This window comes from Oncorhynchus nerka, linkage group LG18, assembly GCF_034236695.1.
Source record: "Oncorhynchus nerka isolate Pitt River linkage group LG18, Oner_Uvic_2.0, whole genome shotgun sequence".
Lineage (NCBI taxonomy): Eukaryota > Metazoa > Chordata > Actinopteri > Salmoniformes > Salmonidae > Oncorhynchus > Oncorhynchus nerka.
In genome coordinates, this window is record NC_088413.1 from 68,437,343 (window position 1) to 68,459,801 (window position 22,459).

Here is a 22,459-nt window from a genome sequence, read left to right on the forward strand (position 1 = left end):
TTTTTCATGTGATTTTCATTTTTTTCAGCGAGCACCATTTGTACACAAATACAGGAGAAATGTTTCAGATGTCAGTGTTCACAAGGCACTTGTCTCTCTCACACATGGTTGGTTGTCTTTCCTTTCTGTCATTGTTTTCTCTTTGTTTCCCTACGTGACTAATAGCCATCCAGCAGCCAGGCCTTATTCAAAGCAAGCAAAACTTTATTTACAAACTCCAACAACTGCTCTGCAAAAGTGATCTTCCTGTCCGCTGGCAGGTATACTCCTTCTTTAAAACACTCTCTCTCCTCCTCTTCTTCCTCCTCCTCTTCAGATATACTCCTTCTTTAAAACACTCTCTCTCCTCCTCTTCAGATATACTCCTTCTTTAAAACACTCTCTCTCCTCCTCTTCAGATATACTCCTTCTTTAAAACACTCTCTCTCCTCCTCTTCAGATATACTCCTTCTTTAAAACACTCTCTCTCCTCCTCTTCTTCCTCCTCCTCTTCAGATATACTCCTTCTTTAAAACACTCTCTCTCCTCCTCTTCTTCCTCCTCCTCTTCAGATATACTCCTTCTTTAAAACACTCTCTCTCCTCCTCTTCTTCCTCCTCCTCTTCAGATATACTCCTTCTTTAAAACACTCTCTCTCCTCCTCTTCTTCCTCCTCCTCTTCAGATATACTCCTTCTTTAAAACACTCTCTCTCCTCCTCTTCTTCCTCCTCCTCTTCAGATATACTCCTTCTTTAAAACACTCTCTCTCCTCCTCTTCAGATATACTCCTTCTTTAAAACAGTCTCTCTCCTCCTCTTCAGATTCCTTCCAGTCCTCTTCAGATATACTCCTTCTTTAAAACACTCTCTCTCCTCCTCTTCAGATATACTCCTTCTTTAAAACAGTCTCTCCTCCTCTTCTTCCTCCTCCTCTTCAGATATACTCCTTTTAAAACAGTCTCTCCTCCTCCTTCCTCCTCCTCAGATATACTCCTTCTTTAAAACACTCTCTCTCCTCCTCTTCAGATATACTCCTTCTTTAAAACAGTCTCTCTCCTCCTCTTCAGATATACTCCTTCTTTAAAACACTCTCCCCCTCTCCTTCCTCCTCCTCTTCCTCCTCCTCTTCTTCTTCCTCCTCCTCCTCTTCCTACTCCTCCTCCTACTCCTCCTCTTCCTACTCCTCTTCCTCCTCCTCCTCCTCCTCCTCCTCTTCCTCCTCCTCTTCCTCCTCCTCTTCCTCCTCTTCTCCTGCTCCCTTCCCCGCTGCTTAAAAAAATATTCCTCTTTAGTCTCCGGATGCCTTTGTCTCCATCTGCCTCTGCACCTCCTCAGGGAAATCCCTCCCTCTGCTCCATCCCTCTCTCTTCCTGTTGTGTTGTCTCCACTTCCCATGAGTCCTAGAGGAGGTGTGGTCCGCCTGGCCGTTCTTAGTTCTACCTGCGTCGGCAGGTGACGTCGAAGCAGGTGACCATCATGAGGTGAGCCTTGCAGAAGTTGACCCTGGTCTCCAGTCTTTCTGTCATCACCTCTAGAGCCTCCAGGTACTCCAGAGAGTCCACCTCAAACGTCTGCTGCAGGTCAACTATGGGGAGGGGACAGAGATGGACATTATGTTACAGCCATGCTACAGGGGACAGAGATAGACATTATGTTACAGCCATGCTACAGGGGACAGAGATAGACATTATGTTACAGCCATGCTACAGGGGACAGAGATAGACATTATGTTACAGCCATGCTACAGGGGACAGAGATAGACATTATGTTACAGCCATGCTACAGGGGAGGAGAGATAGACATTATGTTACAGCCATGCTACAGGGGACAGAGATAGACATTATGTTACAGCCATGCTACAGGGGACAGAGATAGACATTATGTTACAGCCATGCTACAGGGGACAGAGATAGACATTATGTTACAGCCATGCTACAGGGGACAGAGATAGACATTATGTTACAGCCATGCTACAGGGGACAGAGATAGACATTATGTTACAGCCATGCTACAGGGGACAGAGATAGACATTATGTTACAGCCATGCTACAGGGGACAGAGATAGACATTATGTTACAGCCATGCTACAGGGGACAGAGATAGACATTATGTTACAGCCATGCTACAGGGGACAGAGATAGACATTATGTTACAGCCATGCTACAGGGGACAGAGATAGACATTATGTTACAGCCATGCTACAGTGGATGCTACAGGGGAGAGATAGACATTATGTTACAGCCATGCTACAGGGGACAGAGATAGACATTATGTTACAGCCATGCTACAGGGGACAGAGATAGACATTATGTTACAGCCATGCTACAGGGGACAGAGATAGACATTATGTTACAGCCATGCTACAGGGGACAGAGATAGACATTATGTTACAGCCATGCTACACAGGGGGGACAGAGATAGACATTATGTTACAGCCATGCTACAGGGGACAGAGATAGACATTATGTTACAGCCATGCTACAGGGGACATTATGTTACAGCCATGCTAGATAGACATTATGTTACAGCCATGCTACAGGGGACAGAGATAGACATTATGTTACAGCCATGCTACAGGGGACAGAGATAGACATTATGTTACAGCCATGCTACAGGGGACAGAGATAGACATTATGTTACAGCCATGCTACAGGGGACAGAGATAGACATTATGTTACAGCCATGCTACAGGGGACAGAGATAGACATTATGTTACAGCCATGCTACAGGGGACAGAGATAGACATTATGTTACAGCCATGCTACAGGGGACAGAGATAGACATTATGTTACAGCCATGCTACAGGGGACAGAGATAGACATTATGTTACAGCCATGCTACAGGGGACAGAGATAGACATTATGTTACAGCCATGCTACAGGGGACAGCCATGCTAGGGATAGACATTATGTTACAGCCATGCTACAGGGGACAGAGATAGACATTATGTTACAGCCATGCTAGGGGACAGGATAGACATTATGTTACAGCCATGCTACAGGGGACAGAGATAGACATTATGTTACAGCCATGCTACAGGGGACAGAGATAGACATTATGTTACAGCCATGCTACAGGGACAGAGATAGACATTATGTTACAGCCATGCTACAGGGACAGAGATAGACATTATGTTACAGCCATGCTACAGGGGAGGAGAGATAGACATTATGTTACAGCCATGCTACAGGGGACAGAGATAGACATTATGTTACAGCCATGCTACAGGGGAGGAGAGATAGACATTATGTTACAGCCATGCTACAGGGGACAGAGATAGACATTATGTTACAGCCATGCTACAGGGGACAGAGATAGACATTATGTTACAGCCATGCTACAGGGGAGGAGAGATAGACATTATGTTATAGCCATGCTACAGGGGACAGAGATAGACATTATGTTACAGCCATGCAACAGGGGACAGAGATGGACATTATGTTACAGCCATGCTACAGGGGAGGAGAGATAGACATTATGTTACAGCCATGCTACAGGGGACAGAGATAGACATTATGTTACAGCCATGCTACAGGGGAGGAGAGATAGACATTATGTTATAGCCATGCTACAGGGGACAGAGATAGACATTATGTTACAGCCATGCTACAGGGACAGAGATAGACATTATGTTATAGCCATGCTGGGGAGGAGAGATAGACTATGTTAGGGGGACAGAGAGGACAGAGATAGACATTATGTTACAGCCATGCTACAGGGGACAGAGATAGACATTATGTTACAGCCATGCTACAGGGGAGGAGAGATAGACATTATGTTATAGCCATGCTACAGGGGACAGAGATAGACATTATGTTACAGCCATGCCATGCTACAGGGGACAGAGATAGACATTATGTTACAGCCATGCTACAGGGGACAGAGATAGACATTATGTTACAGCCATGCTACAGGGGACAGAGAGATAGACATTATGTTACAGCCATGCTACAGGGAGATAGAGAGATGGACATTATGTTACAGCCATGCTACAGGGGACAGACAGAGATAGACATTATGTTACAGCCATGCTACAGGGGACAGAGATAGACATTATGTTACAGCCATGCTACAGGGGACAGAGAGATAGACATTATGTTATAGCCATGCTACAGGGGAGGAGAGATAGACATTATGTTACAGCCATGCTACAGGGGACAGAGATAGACATTATGTTACAGCCATGCTACAGGGGACAGAGATAGACATTATGTTACAGCCATGCTACAGGGGAGGAGAGATAGACATTATGTTACAGCCATGCTACAGGGGACAGAGATAGACATTATGTTACAGCCATGCTACAGGGACAGAGATAGACATTATGTTACAGCCATGCTACAGGGGAGGAGAGATAGACATTATGTTACAGCCATGCTACAGGGGACAGAGAGATAGACATTATGTTATAGCCATGCTACAGGGGACAGAGATAGACATTATGTTACAGCCATGCTACAGGGGAGGAGAGATAGACATTATGTTACAGCCATGCTACAGGGGACAGAGATAGACATTATGTTACAGCCATGCTACAGGGGACAGAGATAGACATTATGTTACAGCCATGCTACAGGGGAGGAGAGATAGACATTATGTTACAGCCATGCTACAGGGGACAGAGAGATAGACATTATGTTACATGCTACAGGAGGACAGAGATAGACATTATGCCATGCTACAGGGGACAGAGATAGACATTATGTTACAGCCATGCTACAGGGGAGGAGAGATAGACATTATGTTACAGCCATGCTACAGGGGACAGAGATAGACATTATGTTATAGCCATGCTACAGGGGACAGAGATAGACATTATGTTACAGCCATGCTACAGGGGAGGAGAGATAGACATTATGTTATAGCCATGCTACAGGGGACAGAGATAGACATTATGTTACAGCCATGCTACAGGGGAGGAGAGATAGACATTATGTTACAGCCATGCTACAGGGGAGGAGAGATAGACATTATGTTACAGCCATGCTACAGGGGACAGAGATAGACATTATGTTACAGCCATGCTACAGGGGAGGAGAGATAGACATTATGTTACAGCCATGCTACAGGGGACAGAGAGATAGACATTATGTTATAGCCATGCTACAGGGACAGAGATAGACATTATGTTACAGCCATGCTACAGGGGAGGAGAGATAGACATTATGTTATAGCCATGCTACAGGGGACAGAGATATACATTATGTTACAGCCATGCTACAGGGGAGGAGAGATAGACATTATGTTACAGCCATGCTACAGGGACAGAGATAGACATTATGTTACAGCCATGCTACAGGGGAGGAGAGATAGACATTATGTTACAGCCATGCTACAGGGGACAGAGATAGACATTATGTTACAGCCATGCTACAGGGGAGGAGAGATAGACATTATGTTACAGCCATGCTACAGGGGAGGAGAGATAGACATTATGTTACAGCCATGCTACAGGGGACAGAGATAGACATTATGTTACAGCCATGCTACAGGGGACGAGAGATAGACATTATGTTATAGCCATGCTACAGGGACAGAGATAGACATTATGTTACAGCCATGCTACAGGGAGGAGAGATAGACATTATGTTACAGCCATGCTACAGGGGACAGAGATAGACATTATGTTACAGCCATGCTACAGGGGAGGAGAGATAGACATTATGTTACAGCCATGCTACAGGGGAGGAGAGATAGACATTATGTTACAGCCATGCTACAGGGGACAGAGATAGACATTATGTTACAGCCATGCTACAGGGGACAGATAGACATTATGTTAGTTATGTTACAGCCATGCTACAGGGGAGGAGAGATAGACATTATGTTATAGCCATGCTACAGGGGACAGAGATAGACATTATGTTACAGCCATGCTACAGGGGGAGGAGAGATAGACATTATGTTACAGCCATGGGGGACAGAGATAGACATTATGTTACAGCCATGCTACAGGGGAGGAGAGATAGACATTATGTTATAGCCATGCTACAGGGGACAGAGATAGACATTATGTTACAGCCATGCAACAGGGGACAGAGATGGACATTATGTTACAGCCATGCTACAGGGGACAGAGATAGACATTATGTTAGAGCCATGCTACAGGGGAGGAGAGATAGACATTATGTTATAGCCATGCTACAGGGGAGGAGAGATAGACATTATGTTACAGCCATGCTACAGGGGACAGAGATAGACATTATGTTATAGCCATGCTACAGGGGACAGAGATATACATTATGTTACAGCCATGCTACAGGGGACAGAGATAGACATTATGTTATAGCCATGCTACAGGGGACAGAGATAGACATTATGTTACAGCCATGCTACAGGGGAGGAGAGATAGACATTATGTTACAGCCATGCTACAGGGGACAGAGATATACATTATGTTACATCCATGCTACAGGGGACAGAGATAGACATTATGTTATAGCCATGCTACAGGGGACAGAGATAGACATTATGTTACAGCCATGCTGCAGGGGACAGAGAGATAGACATTATGTTATAGCCATGCTACAGGGGAGGAGAGATGGACATTATGTTACAGCCATGCTACAGGGACAGAGATAGACATTATGTTACAGCCATGCTACAGGGACAGAGATAGACATTATGTTACAGCCATGCTACAGGGGACAGAGAGATAGACATTATGTTATAGCCATGCTACAGGGGAGGAGAGATGGACATTATGTTACAGCCATGCTACAGGGGACAGAGATAGACATTATGTTACAGCCATGCTACAGGGGACAGAGATAGACATTATGTTACAGCCATGCTACAGGGGAGGAGAGATAGACATTATGTTACAGCCATGCTACAGGGGACAGAGATAGACATTATGTTACAGCCATGCTACAGGGGACAGAGATAGACATTATGTTACAGCCATGCTACAGGGGAGGACATTATGATAGACATTATGTTACAGCCATGCTACAGGGGACAGCCATTATGTTACAGCCATGCTACAGGGGACAGAGATAGACATACAGGGGACAGAGATAGACATTATGTTACAGCCATGCTACAGGGGACAGAGATAGACATTATGTTACAGCCATGCTACAGGGGAGGAGAGATATACATTATGTTACAGCCATGCTACAGGGGACAGAGAGATATACATTATGTTACAGCCATGCTACAGGGGACAGAGATAGACATTATGTTACAGCCATGCTACAGGGGAGGAGAGATAGACATTATGTTACAGCCATGCTACAGGGGACAGAGATAGACATTATGTTACAGCCATGCTACAGGGGAGGAGAGATAGACATTATGTTACAGCCATGCTACAGGGGAGGAGAGATAGACATTATGTTACAGCCATGCTACAGGGGACAGAGATAGACATTATGTTACAGCCATGCTACAGGGGAGGAGAGATAGACATTATGTTACAGCCATGCTGCTACAGGGGACAGAGATAGACATTATGTTACAGCCATGCTACAGGGGACAGAGATAGACATTATGTTAGCCATGCTACAGGGGAGAGATAGACATTATGTTACAGCCATGCTACAGGGGACAGGAGAGATAGACATTATGTTACAGCCATGCTACAGGGGACAGAGATAGACATTATGTTACAGCCATGCTACAGGGGAGGAGAGATATACATTATGTTACAGCCATGCTACAGGGGACAGAGAGATAGACATTATGTTACAGCCATGCTACAGGGGAGGAGAGATAGACATTATGTTACAGCCATGCTACAGGGGACAGAGATAGACATTATGTTACAGCCATGCTACAGGGGACAGAGAGATAGACATTATGTTATAGCCATGCTACAGGGGAGGAGAGATAGACATTATGTTACAGCCATGCTACAGGGGACAGAGATAGACATTATGTTACAGCCATGCTACAGGGGACAGAGATAGACATTATGTTACAGCCATGCTACAGGGGAGGAGAGATAGACATTATGTTACAGCCATGCTACAGGGGAGGAGAGATAGACATTATGTTACAGCCATGCTACAGGGGACAGAGAGATAGACATTATGTTATAGCCATGCTACAGGGACAGAGATAGACATTATGTTACAGCCATGCTACAGGGGAGGAGAGATAGACATTATGTTATAGCCATGCTACAGGGGACAGAGATATACATTATGTTACAGCCATGCTACAGGGGAGGAGAGATAGACATTATGTTATAGCCATGCTACAGGGGACAGAGATAGACATTATGTTACAGCCATGCTACAGGGGACAGAGATAGACATTATGTTACAGCCATGCTACAGGGGACAGAGATAGACATTATGTTACAGCCATGCTACAGGGGAGGAGAGATAGACATTATGTTACAGCCATGCTACAGGGGAGGAGAGATAGACATTATGTTACAGCCATGCTACAGGGGACAGAGATAGACATTATGTTACAGCCATGCTACAGGGACAGAGATAGACATTATGTTATAGCCATGCTACAGGGGACAGAGATAGACATTATGTTACAGCCATGCTGCATGGGACAGAGAGATAGACATTATGTTATAGCCATGCTACAGGGGAGGAGAGATGGACATTATGTTACAGCCATGCTACAGGGACAGAGATAGACATTATGTTACAGCCATGCTACAGGGGACAGAGATAGACATTATGTTATAGCCATGCTACAGGGGAGGAGAGATAGACATTATGTTACAGCCATGCTACAGGGGACAGAGATAGACATTATGTTACAGCCATGCTACAGGGGACAGAGATAGACATTATGTTACAGCCATGCTACAGGGGACAGAGATAGACATTATGTTACAGCCATGCTACAGGGGACAGAGATAGACATTATGTTACAGCCATGCTGCAGGGGAGGAGAGATAGACATTATGTTACAGCCATGCTACAGGGACAGAGATAGACATTATGTTACAGCCATGCTACAGGGGACAGAGATAGACATTATGTTACAGCCATGCTACAGGGGAGGAGAGATAGACATTATGTTACAGCCATGCTACAGGGGACAGAGATAGACATTATGAGGACATTATGTTACAGCCATGCTACAGGGGAGGAGAGATAGACATTATGTTACAGCCATGCTACAGGGGACAGAGATAGACATTATGTTACAGCCATGCTACAGGGGACAGAGATAGACATTATGTTACAGCCATGCTACAGGGACAGAGATAGACATTATGTTACAGCCATGCTACAGGGGACAGAGATAGACATTATGTTACAGGGGACAGAGATAGACATTATGTTACAGCCATGCTGCAGGGGAGGAGAGATAGACATTATGTTACAGCCATGCTACAGGGACAGAGATAGACATTATGTTACAGCCATGCTACAGGGGAGGAGAGATAGACATTATGTTACAGCCATGCTACAGGGGAGGAGAGATAGACATTATGTTACAGCCATGCTACAGGGGACAGAGATAGACATTATGTTACAGCCATGCTACAGGGGAGGAGAGATAGACATTATGTTACAGCCATGCTACAGGGGACAGAGATAGACATTATGTTACAGCCATGCTACAGGGGACAGAGATAGACATTATGTTACAGCCATGCTACAGGGGAGGAGAGATATACATTATGTTACAGCCATGCTACAGGGGATAGACATTATGTTACACCATGAGAGATAGACATTATGTTACAGCCATGCTACAGGGGACAGAGATAGACATTATGTTACAGCCATGCTACAGGGGACAGAGATAGACATTATGTTACAGCCATGCTACAGGGGAGGAGAGATAGACATTATGTTACAGCCATGCTACAGGGGACAGAGATAGACATTATGTTACAGCCATGCTACAGGGGAGGAGAGATAGACATTATGTTACAGCCATGCTACAGGGGACAGAGATAGACATTATGTTACAGCCATGCTACAGGGGACAGAGATAGACATTATGTTACAGCCATGCTACAGGGGACAGAGATAGACATTATGTTACAGCCATGCTACATGGGACAGAGATAGACATTATGTTACAGCCATGCTACAGGGGACAGAGATAGACATTATGTTACAGCCATGCTACAGGGGACAGAGATAGACATTATGTTACAGCCATGCTACAGGGGACAGAGATAGACATTATGTTATAGCCATGCTACAGGGGAGGAGAGATAGACATTATGTTACAGCCATGCTACATGGGACAGAGATAGACATTATGTTACAGCCATGCTACAGGGGACAGAGATAGACATTATGTTACAGCCATGCTACATGGGACAGAGATAGACATTATGTTACAGCCATGCTACAGGGGACAGAGATAGACATTATGTTACAGCCATGCTACAGGGGAGGAGAGATATACATTATGTTACAGCCATGCTACAGGGGACAGAGAGATAGACATTATGTTATAGCCATGCTACAGGGACAGAGATAGACATTATGTTACAGCCATGCTACAGGGGAGGAGAGATAGACATTATGTTACAGCCATGCTACAGGGGACAGAGATAGACATTATGTTACAGCCATGCTACAGGGGACAGAGATAGACATTATGTTACAGCCATGCTACAGGGGACAGAGATAGACATTATGTTACAGCCATGCTACAGGGGACAGAGATAGACATTATGTTACAGCCATGCTACAGGGGACAGAGATAGACATTATGTTATAGCCATGCTACAGGGGACAGAGATAGACATTATGTTATAGCCATGCTACAGGGGACAGAGATAGACATTATGTTACAGCCATGCTACAGGGACAGAGATAGACATTATGTTACAGCCATGCTACAGGGGACAGAGATAGACATTATGTTACCGCCAGGGGCAGAGATAGACATTATGTTACAGCCATGCTACAGGGACAGAGATAGACATTATGTTACAGCCATGCTACAGGGGACAGAGATAGACATTATGTTACCGCCAGGGGCAGAGACAGGCCATATCATTACAATGAGTAGAATGGACATTTCTAGAAGAAGGGATATTCTACAGTGGGTGGACAGGGACAGGGGAACACACAGGTGTCAATGATAGGTGTAGCAGGTAGAGAAACATTGAGCTCCCTAACATTTACCAGAATGATTACTGTAGGTGGCAAGGCTGTGGCTGAAAAGCAAGTATCACACACACACACACACGCACACGCACACACGTACACTTACATTCAGTGGTCCATTTGTCGGGCTCCAGCATCAGATGCTGCTTGGTCTGTTCCAGCTCTTTCTTCAGCCAGTCGTACTTGGCTCGGACCTCAGATATACGCTGCTGCCTGTTCTCCAAGATCTTCAGCTTAGCACTGACATAAACCACCTCCTGATGGAGACAGAGAAGAGAGGGGATAAAAATAAATGAGGGGCAGGAGAGGTGGGAAGAGAGAGAGAGAGAGGTGGGGAGAGAGAGAGAGAGAGAGGTGGGGAGAGAGGGAGAGAGAGAGAGAGGTGGGGAGAGAGATAGGTAGAGGTGGGGAGAGAGAGAGAGGTGGGGGAGAGAGAGAGAGGGTGGGGAGAGAGAGAGAGAGAGAGGTGGGGAGAGAGGGAGAGAGAGAGAGGTGGGGAGAGAGATAGGTAGAGGTGGGGAGAGAGAGATAGGTTGGGGAGAGAGAGAGAAGAGGCAGAGAGAGGTGGGGGAGAGAGAGAGAGAGAGAGGTGTGTGGGGGAGAGAGAGGTGGGGGAGAGAGAGAGGTGTGGGGGGAGAGAGGTGTGGGGAGAAAGAGAGAGGTGGGGGAGAGAAAAAGGGAGAGAGAAAGGCCCAGAGGAGAGAAAGAGGGAGTTGGTGGATCAGCACGTCAGCCAGACAGTAGGTCTGGGAAGCTTCTCATTAGACAGAGAACAGAGAGAGTGTTATGAGGAGAGGAGTACCATGTTGGCCAGGTATAGACTGGAACATGCCAAGTACATAAGTCACTCCATAAAACAACAACTATTAAATATACTACTAGGAAACTAACAGCATGAAGAGGATTATGTTGTTCAACGTCATGTGTTTGGAACTAAATGTCCTGGTTACATTTTCTCTTCCAATATTTTGCAGATTTTTTTATTCCTCCACTTACCATCCTTCTCTCTCTCCCTCTCCTCTACCTCTCTATCGCTCACCTTGTTCCCTTCCTCTCTCCCTCTCCTCTACCTCTCTACCTCTCACCTTGTTCCCTTCCGCTCTCCCTCTCCTCTACCTCTCTATCGCTCACCTTGTTCCCTTCCTCTCTCCCTCTCCTCTACCTCTCTATCGCTCACCTTGTTCCCTTCCTCTCTCCCTCCCCTCTACCACTATCGCTCACCTTGTTCCCTTCCTCTCTCCCTCTCCTCTACCTCTCTACCTCTCACCTTGTTCCCTTCCGCTCTCCCTCTCCTCTACCTCTCTATCGCTCACCTTGTTCCCTTCCTCTCTCCCTCTCCATCGCTCACCTTGTTCCCTTCCTCTCTCCCTCTCCTCTACCTCTCCATCGCTCACCTTGTTCCCTTCCTCTCTCCCTCCCCTTCTCTCTATCGCTCACCTTGTTCCCTTCCTCTCTCCCTCTCCTCTACCTCTCTACCTCTCACCTTGTTCCCTTCCTCTCTCCCTCTCCTCTACCTCTCTTTCGCTCACCTTGTTCCCTTCCTCTCTCCCTCTCCTCTACCTCTCTATCGCTCACCTTGTTCCCTTCCTCTCTCCCTCTCCTCTACCTCTCTATCGCTCACCTTGTTCCCTTCCTCTCTCCCTCCCCTCTACCGCTCTATCGCTCACCTTGTTCCCTTCCTCTCTCCCTCTCCTCTACCTCTCTACCTCTCACCTTGTTCCCTTCCTCTCTCCCTCTCCTCTACCTCTCTATCGCTCACCTTGTTCCCTTCCTCTCTCCCTCCCCTCTACCTCTCTATCGCTCACCTTGTTCCCTTCCTCTCTCCCTCCCCTTCTCTCTATCGCTCACCTTGTTCCCTTCCTCTCTCCCTCTCCTCTACCTCTCTATCGCTCACCTTGTTCCCTTCCTCTCTCCCTCCCCTATACCGCTCTATCGCTCACCTTGTTCCCTTCCTCGCTCCCTCTCCTCTACCTCTCCATCGCTCACCTTGTTCTCTCCCTCCCTCTCCATCGTTCACCTTGTTCTCTCCCTCCCTCTCCATCGCTCACCTTGTTCTCTCCCTCCCTCCCCTCTACCTCTCCATCGCTCACCTTGTTCCCTTCCTCTCTCCCTCCCCTCTACCTCTCTATCGCTCACCTTGTTCCCTTCCCATCTCTCCCTCTCCTCTACCTCTCCATCGCTCACCTTGTTCTCTCCCTCCCTCCGTCTACCTCTCCATCGCTCACCTTGTTCCCTTCCTCTCTCCCTCTCCTCTACCTCTCTATCACTCACCTTGTTCCCTTACTCTCTCCCTCTCCTCTACCTCTCTATCGCTCACCTTGTTCCCTTCCTCTCTCCCTCTCCTCTACCTCTCCATCGCTCACCTTGTTCTCTCCCTCCCTCTCGTCTACCTCTCCATCGCTCACCTTGTTCTCTCCCTCCCTCCCCTCTACCTCTCTATCGCTCACCTTGTTCCCTTCCTCTCTCCCTCCCCTCTACCTCTCCATCGCTCACCTTGTTCCCTTCCTCTCTCCCTCCCTACCTCTCCATCGCTCACCTTGTTCTCTCCCTCCCTCCCCTCTACCTCTCTATCGCTCACCCTGTTCCCTTCCAACCTCCCTCTCCTCTACCTCTCTATCGCTCACCTTGTTCTCTCCCTCCCTCTCGTCTACCTCTCTATCGCTCACCCTGTTCCCTTCCTCCCTCCCTCTCCTCTACCTCTCTATCGCTCACCCTGTTCCCTTCCTCTCTCCCTCTCCTCTACCTCTCTATCGCTCACCTTGTTCTCTCCCTCCCTCTCGTCTACCTCTCCATCGCTCAACCTTGTTCCCTTCCTCCCTCCCTCCCCTCTACCTCTCTATCGCTCACCTTGTTCCCTTCCTCTCTCCCTCTCCTCTACCTCTCTATCGCTCACCTTGTTCTCTCCCTCCCTCTCGTCTACCTCTCCATCGCTCACCTTGTTCTCTCCCTCCCTCCCCTCTACCTCTCCATCGCTCACCTTGTTCCCTTCCTTTCTCCCTCCCCTCTACCTCTCTATCGCTCACCTTGTTCCCTTCCTCTCTCCCTCTCCTCTATCTCTCTATCGCTCACCTTGTTCTCTCCCTCCCTCTCGTCTACCTCTCTATCGCTCACCTTGTTACCTTCCTCTCTCCCTCTCCTCTACCTCTCTATCACTCACCTTGTTCCCTTACTCTCTCCCTCTCCTCTACCTCTATCGCTCACCTTGTTCTCTTCCTCTCTCCCTCCCCTCTACCTCTCTATCGCTCACCTTGTTCCCTTCCTCTCTCCCTCTCCTCTACCTCTCTATCACTCACCTTGTTCTCTTCCTCTCTCCCTCTCCTCTACCTCTCTACCTCTCACCTTGTTCCCTTCCTCTCTCCCTCTCCTCTCTATCGCTCACCTTGTTCTCTCCCTCCCTCCCCTCTACCTCTCTATCGCTCACCTTGTTCTCTCCCTCCCTCCGCTCTACCTCTCTATCGCTCACCTTGTTCTCTCCCTTCCTCCCCTCTACCTCTCTATCGCTCACCTTGTTCCCTCCCTCCCTCTCTCCCTCCCCTCTACCTCTCATCGCTCACCTTGTTCCCTTCCTCTCTCCCTCTCCTCTACCTCTCTCTCACCATCCTTCATCTCCCTCCACCTAATCTCATTCCCAGACGCTTAGGCCCAAATGCGCAAAGAGTCTGGTGGACCAACCCGTTAAACTTGGCCTTCGTTAGCCATTGAATACAGAGAGGGATGTAGAATTAAACCGATTAAGCCAATTCTATTGGTTTAATTGGCCAATCTACCAACCAATCATCTCCCATCTTCCTCCCTAACCCTCCCTGTATGCTAGCACACCACAAGCACAGAGCCGTGCCTCGCAGTTGTGTGATTCACTAAAATTAAATGACAAATACTTTACTCGGTAGGTCACTCCCATATAGTTCTACGGTCACTCCCATATAGATCTACGGTCACTCCCATATAGTTCTACGGTCACTCCCATATAGTTCTACGGTCACTCCCATATAGTTCTACGGTCACTCCCATATAGTTCTACGGTCACTCCCATATAGTTCTACGGTCACTCCCATATAGTTCTACGGTCACTCCCATATAGTTCTACGGTCACTCCCATATAGTTCTACGGTCACTCCCATATAGTTCTACGGTCACTCCCACTACGACCAATTCAGAGTGGTTGATATCCCAGGCTTACATGCTCTGTAGCCTGGGGGCGAGGTTACCCCTCCATCCTTTCCTCTCTATCACCTTGCTTCCTTTCTCTCTCCCTCTCCTCCACCTCTCTCTCCCTCTCCTCCAGCTCTCTCTCCCTCTCCCTCCGTCTCCATCTCTCTCTCTCTCTCCATCTATCTATCTCGCCATCTGTCTCTGTCTCCATCTCCCTCTCTACGTCTCTCTCTGTCTCCATCTCTCTCTCCATCTATCTCTCTCTCCATCTCCCTCTCTCTCCGTCTCCCTCTGTCTACGTCTCCCTCTGTCTACGTCTCTCTCTGTCTACGTCTCCCTCTGTCTCTGTCTACGTCTCCCTCTGTCTCCGTCTACGTCTCTCTCTGTCTACGTCTCCCTCTGTCTCCGTCTACGTCTCCCTCTGTCTCCGTCTACGTCTCCCTCTGTCTCCGTCTACGTCTCCCTCTGTCTCCGTCTACGTCTCCCTCTGTCTCCGTCTACGTCTCCCTCCGTCTCCGTCTCCCTCCGTCTCCGTCTCCCTCCGTCTCCCTCCGTCTCCCTCCGTCTCCCTCCGTCTCCGTCTCCGTCTCCCTCCGTCTCCCTCCGTCTCTCTCCGTCTCCCTCTGTCTCCGTCTCCCTCTGTCTCCGTCTCCCTCTGTCTACGTCTCCCTCTGTCTACGTCTCCCTCTGTCTACGTCTCCCTCCGTCTACGTCTCCCTCCGTCTACGTCTCCCTCCGTCTACGTCTCCCTCCGTCTCGTCTCCCTCCGTCTCCCTCCGTCTCCCTCCGTCTCCGTCTCCCTCCGTCTCTCCCCTCCGTCTACGTCTCCCTCTCCGTCTACGTCTCCCTCCGTCTCGTCTCCCTCCGTCTCGTCTCCCTCCGTCTACGTCTCCCTCTGTCTCTGTCTCGTCTCCCTCTGTCTCCGTCTCGTCTCCCTCTGTCTCCGTCTCCGTCTCCCTCTGTCTCCGTCTTACGTCTCCCTCTGTCTCCGTCTCTCTCCCTCTGTCTCCGTCTCCCTCTGTCTCCGTCTCCCTCCTCTGTCTCCGTCTCGTCTCCCTCTGTCTCCGTCTCGTCTCCCTCTGTCTCCGTCTCGTCTCCCTCTGTCTCCGTCTACGTCTCCCTCTGTCTCCGTCTACGTCTCCCTCTGTCTCCGTCTACGTCTCCCTCTGTCTCCGTCTACGTCTCCCTCTGTCTCCGTCTACGTCTCCCTCTGTCTCCGTCTACGTCTCCCTCTGTCTCCGTCTACGTCTCCCTCTGTCTCCGTCTACGTCTCCCTCTGTCTCCGTCTCCCTCCGTCTCCCTCCGTCTCCGTCTCCCTCCGTCTCCCTCCGTCTCGTCTCCCTCCGTCTACGTCTCCCTCCGTCTACGTCTCCCTCCGTCTACGTCTCCCTCCGTCTACGTCTCCCTCCGTCTCAGTCTCCCTCCGTCTCCGTCTCCCTCCGTCTCCGTCTCCCTCCGTCTACGTCTCCCTCCGTCTACGTCTCCCTCCGTCTACGTCTCCCTCCGTCTACGTCTCCCTCCGTCTACGTCTCCCTCTGTCTCTGTCTACGTCTCCCTCTGTCTCCGTCTACGTCTCTCTCTGTCTACGTCTCCCTCTGTCTCCGTCTACGTCTCCCTCTGTCTCCGTCTACGTCTCCCTCTGTCTCCGTCTACGTCTCCCTCTGTCTCCGTCTACGTCTCCCTCTGTCTCCGTCTACGTCTCCCTCTGTCTCCGTCTACGTCTCCCTCTGTCTCCGTCTACGTCTCCCTCCGTCTACGTCTCCCTCAGTCTCCGTCTCCCTCCGTCTCCCTCCGTCTCCGTCTCCCTCCGTCTCCGTCTCCGTCTCCCTCCGTCTCCCTCCGTCTCTCTCCGTCTCCCTCTGTCTCCGTCTCCCTCTGTCTCCGTCTCCCTCTGTCTACGTCTCCCTCTGTCTACGTCTCCCTCTGTCTACGTCTCCCTCTGTCTACGTCTCCCTCTGTCTACGTCTCCCTCTGTCTACGTCTCCCTCCGTCTACGTCTCCCTCCGTCTACGTCTCCCTCCGTCTCCCTCCGTCTCCGTCTCCCTCCGTCTCCGTCTCCCTCCGTCTACGTCTCCCTCCGTCTACGTCTCCCTCCGTCTACGTCTCCCTCCGTCTACGTCTCCCTCTGTCTCTGTCTACGTCTCCCTCTGTCTCCGTCTCCCTCTGTCTCCGTCTACGTCTCCCTCTGTCTCCGTCTACGTCTCCCTCTGTCTCCGTCTCCCTCTGTCTCCGTCTACGTCTCCCTCTGTCTCCGTCTACGTCTCCCTCTGTCTCCGTCTACGTCTCCCTCTGTCTCCGTCTACGTCTCCCTCTGTCTCCGTCTACGTCTCCCTCTGTCTCCGTCTACGTCTCCCTCTGTCTCCGTCTCGTCTCCCTCTGTCTCCGTCTCGTCTCCCTCTGTCTCCGTCTCCCTCTGTCTCCCTCCGTCTCGTCTCCCTCTGTCTCCCTCTGTCTCCCTCTGTCTCCCGTCTACGTCTCCCTCTGTCTCCGTCTCCCTCCGTCTCCCTCTGTCTCCGTCTCGTCTCCCTCTGTCTCCCTCCGTCTCGTCTCCCTCTGTCTCCGTCTCCCTCCGTCTCCCTCCGTCTCCCTCCGTCTCCGTCTCCCTCCGTCTACGTCTCCCTCCGTCTCCGTCTCCTCCGTCTCGTCTCCCTCCGTCTACGTCTCCCTCTCTCCGTCTACGTCTCCCTCCGTCTCCGTCTCCTCCCTCCGTCTACGTCTCCCCCTCCGTCTCAGTCTCCCTCCGTCTCCGTCTCCCTCCGTCTCCGTCTCCCTCCGTCTACGTCTCCCTCCGTCTCGTCTCCCTCCGTCTACGTCTCCCTCCGTCTCGTCTCCCTCTGTCTCTGTCTCCCTCCGTCTCCCTCTGTCTCCGTCTCGTCTCTCTCTGTCTCCGTCTCCCTCTGTCTCCGTCTCCCTCTGTCTCCCTCTGTCTCCGTCTCTCGTCTCCTCTCTGTCTCCGTCTCTCTCCCTCTGTCTCCGTCTCGTCTCCCTCTGTCTCCGTCTCTCGTCTCCCTCTGTCTCCGTCTCTCTCTCCTCTCTGTCTCCGTCTCGTCTCCCTCTGTCTCCGTCTCCGTCTCCCTCTGTCTCCGTCTCCGTCTCCCTCTGTCTCCGTCTCGTCTCCCTCTGTCTCCGTCTCGTCTCCCTCCGTCTCTCTCCCTCTCTCTCTCTCTGTCTCCGTCTCCCTCCGTCTCCGTCTCCCTCCGTCTCTCTCCGTCTACGTCTCGTCTACGTCTCCCTCCGTCTACGTCTCCCTCCGTCTACGTCTCCCTCTGTCTACGTCTCCCTCTGTCTACGTCTCCCTCTGTCTACGTCTCCCTCTGTCTACGTCTCCCTCCGTCTCCATCTCTCTCCGTCTCCATCTCTCTCCGTCTCAGTCTCTCTCCGTCTCAGTCTCTCTCCGTCTCAGTCTCTCTCCGTCTCCGTCTCTCTCCGTCTCCGTCTCTCTCCGTCTCCGTCTCTCTCCGTCTCTGTCTCTCTCTGTCTCCGTCTCTCTCTGTCTCCGTCTCTCTCTGTCTCCGTCTCTCTCTGTCTCCGTCTCTCTCTGTCTCCGTCTCTCTGTCTCTCTGTCTCCGTCTGTCTCTGTCTCCGTCTCTCTCCGTCTCTCTCCGTCTCTCTCTGTCTCTCTCTCTCTGTCTCCTTCTCTCTCTCTCTGTCTCCGTCTCCGTCTGTCTCCGTCTCTCTCCGTCTACGTCTCTCTCCTCGTCTCTACGTCTCTCTCTCTCCGTCTCGTCTCTCTCCGTCTCCCTCTGTCTCCGTCTCCCTCTGTCTCCGTCTCCCTCTGTCTCCGTCTCCCTCTGTCTCCGTCTGTCTCCGTCTCCCTCTGTCTCCGTCTCCCTCCGTCTACGTCTCTCTCAGTCTCTCTCCGTCTCCCTCTGTCTCCGTCTCCCTCTGTCTCCCTCCGTCTCCCTCTGTCTCCGTCTCCCTCTGTCTCTGTCTCCCTCCGTCTCCGTCTCCCTCCGTCTCCCTCCGTCTACGTCTCCCTCCGTCTCCGTCTCCCTCCGTCTCCGTCTCCTCCGTCTCCGTCTCCCTCCGTCTCCGTCTCTCTCCGTCTCCGTCTCCCTCTGTCTCCGTCTCCCTCTGTCTCCGTCTCTCTCTGTCTACGTCTCTCTCTGTCTCCGTCTCCCTCTGTCTCCGTCTCTCTCTCTCCGTCTCTCTCTCTCCGTCTCTCTCTCTCCGTCTCTCTGTCTCCATTCCATCTCTCTGTCTCCATTCCATCTCTCTGTCTCCATCTGTCTCTCTCTCTCTATCTGTCTCAGTCTCTCTCCGTCTCCGTCTCTCTCCGTCTCTCTCTGTCACCGTCTCTCTCCGTCTCTCTCTGTCTCCGTCTCTCTCTGTCTGTCTCTCTCTCTCTGTCTCCGTCTCCATCTGTCTCCATCTGTCTCTGTCTCTCTCCGTCTCCATCTCTCTCCGTCTCTCTCCGTCTCCATCTCTCTCTGTCTCTCTCTCCGTCTCCATCTCTCTCTGTCTCCATCTGTCTCTGTCTCCATCTGTCTCTGTCTCCATCTGTCTCCGTCTCTGTCTCCATCCTCTGTCTCTGTCTCTCTGTCTCCGTCTCTCTGTCTCCGTCTCTCTGTCTCCGTCTCTCTGTCTCTCTGTCTCCGTCTGTCTCTGTCTCCGTCTGTCTCTGTCTCTCTCTCCATCTGTCTCTGTCTCCATCTGTCTCCGTCTCCCTCTGTCTACGTCTCCCTCTGTCTACGTCTCCCTCTGTCTACGTCTCCCTCTGTCTACGTCTCCCTCTGTCTACGTCTCCCTCTGTCTACGTCTCTCTCTGTCTACGTCTCTCTCTGTCTCCATTCCATCTCTCTGTCTCCATTCCATCTCTCTGTCTCCATCTGTCTCTGTCTCTCTCCGTCTCCATCTCTCTCCGTCTCCATCTCTCTCCGTCTCCGTCTGTCTCCGTCTCCATCTGTCTCTGTCTCCATCCGTCTCTGTCTCCATCTGTCTCTGTCTCCTCTGTCTCTGTCTGTCTCCGTCTCTCTGTCTCCGTCTCTCTGTCTCCGTCTCCCTCCGTCTACGTCTCCCTCCGTCTCCGTCTCCCTCCGTCTCCCTCCGTCTCCCTCTGTCTCCGTCTCCCTCTGTCTCTGTCTCCCTCCGTCTCCGTCTCCCTCCGTCTCCCTCCGTCTACGTCTCCCTCCGTCTCAGTCTCCCTCCGTCTCCGTCTCCCTCCGTCTCCGTCTCTCTCCGTCTCCGTCTCCCTCTGTCTCCGTCTCCCTCTGTCTCCGTCTCTCTCTGTCTACGTCTCTCTCTGTCTCCGTCTCTCTCTGTCTCCGTCTCTCTGTCTCTCTGTCTCCGTCTGTCTCTGTCTCCGTCTCTCTCCGTCTCTCTCCGTCTCTCTCTGTCTCTCTCTCTCTGTCTCCTTCTCTCTCTCTCTGTCTCCGTCTCCGTCTGTCTCCGTCTCTCTCCGTCTACGTCTCTCTCCGTCTACGTCTCTCTCCGTCTACGTCTCTCTCCGTCTCCCTCTGTCTCCGTCTCCCTCTGTCTCCGTCTCCCTCTGTCTCCGTCTCCCTCTGTCTCCGTCTGTCTCCGTCTCCGTCTGTCTCCGTCTCCCTCTGTCTCCGTCTCCCTCCGTCTACGTCTCTCTCAGTCTCTCTCCGTCTCCCTCTGTCTCCGTCTCCCTCTGTCTCCCTCCGTCTCCGTCTCCCTCTGTCTCTGTCTCCCTCCGTCTCCGTCTCCCTCCGTCTCCCTCCGTCTACGTCTCCCTCCGTCTCCCTCCGTCTCCGTCTCCCTCCTCTCCTCTCGTCTCTCTCCGTCTCCGTCTCCCTCTGTCTCCGTCTCCCTCTGTCTACGTCTCTCTCTGTCTCCGTCTCCCTCTGTCTCCGTCTCTCTCTCTCCGTCTCTCTCTCTCCGTCTCTCTCTCTCCGTCTCTCTGTCTCCATTCCATCTCTCTGTCTCCATTCCATCTCTCTGTCTCCATCTGTCTCTCTCTCTCTATCTGTCTCAGTCTCTCTCCGTCTCCGTCTCTCTCCGTCTCCGTCTCTCTCTGTCACCGTCTCTCTCCGTCTCTCTCTGTCTCCGTCTCTCTCTGTCTGTCTCTCTCTCTCTGTCTCCGTCTCTCTCTCTCTCTGTCTCCGTCTCCATCTGTCTCCATCTGTGTCTGTCTCCATCTGTCTCTGTCTCTCTCCGTCTCTCTCCGTCTCATCTCTCTCTGTCTCCGTCTGTCTCCGTCTCCATCTGTCTCTGTCTCCATCCGTCTCTGTCTCCATCCGTCTCTGTCTCCATCTGTCTCCGTCTCTCTGTCTCCGTCTCTCTCTCTCTCTGTCTCCGTCTCCATCTGTCTCCATCTGTGTCTGTCTCCATCTGTCTCTGTCTCTCTCCGTCTCCATCTCTCTCCGTCTCTCTCCGTCTCCATCTCTCTCTGTCTCCGTCTGTCTCCGTCTCCATCTGTCTCTGTCTCCATCCGTCTCTGTCTCCATCCGTCTCTGTCTCCATCTGTCTCCGTCTCTCTGTCTCCGTCTCTCTGTCTCCGTCTCTCTGTCTCCGTCTCTCTGTCTCCGTCTCTCTCTCTGTCTCCGTCTCTCTGTCTCCGTCTCTCTGTCTCCTCCATCTGTCTCTGTCTCCATCTCTGTCTCCGTCTGTCTCTGTCTCCGTCTGTCTCTGTCTCTCTCTCCATCTGTCTCTGTCTCCATCTGTCTCTGTCTCCATCTGTCTCCGTCTCCATCCGTCTCTGTCTCCATCCGTCTCTGTCTCCATCTGTCTCCGTCTCTCTGTCTCCGTCTCTCTGTCTCCGTCTCTCTGTCTCCGTCTCTCTGTCTCCGTCTCTCTGTCTCCGTCTCTCTGTCTCCGTCTCTCTGTCTCTCTGTCTCCGTCTGTCTCTGTCTCCGTCTGTCTCTGTCTCTCTCTCCATCTGTCTCTGTCTCCATCTGTCTCCGTCTCCCTCTGTCTACGTCTCCCTCTGTCTCCGTCTCCCTCTGTCTACGTCTCCCTCTGTCTCCGTCTCTCTGTCTCCGTCTCTCTGTCTGTCTCTCTCTGTCTGTCTCTCTCTGTCTCCATTCCATCTCTCTGTCTCCATTCCATCTCTCTGTCTCCATCTGTCTCTGTCTCTCTCCGTCTCCATCTCTCTCCGTCTCCATCTCTCTCCGTCTCCGTCTGTCTCCGTCTCCATCTGTCTCTGTCTCCATCCGTCTCTGTCTCCATCCGTCTCTGTCTCCATCTGTCTCTGTCTGTCTCTCTCTCTGTCTCCGTCTCTCTGTCTCCGTCTCTCTGTCTCCGTCTCTCTGTCTCCGTCTCCCTCCGTCTACGTCTCCCTCCGTCTCCGTCTCCCTCCGTCTCCCTCC

At 50.9% G+C, this 22,459-nt stretch overlaps 1 protein-coding gene across 1 annotated transcript in view; it reads right to left on the reverse strand.

Annotated features, from left to right (window-relative positions):
- Positions 1-1,224: 1,224 nt before the first annotated feature.
- The window catches only part of LOC115123941 (kinesin-like protein KIF26B), a 43,773-nt gene continuing 22,538 nt past the window's right edge, over positions 1,225-22,459 (reverse strand). The window contains exons 9-10 of the mRNA XM_065003362.1: positions 11,143-11,293; positions 1,225-1,564 (exon numbers count right to left, since the gene is read on the reverse strand). Coding sequence (XP_064859434.1) covers positions 1,416-1,564; positions 11,143-11,293 — 300 coding nt within the window. The 3' untranslated portion in view covers positions 1,225-1,415. The remainder of the gene's footprint in view (positions 1,565-11,142; positions 11,294-22,459) is intronic.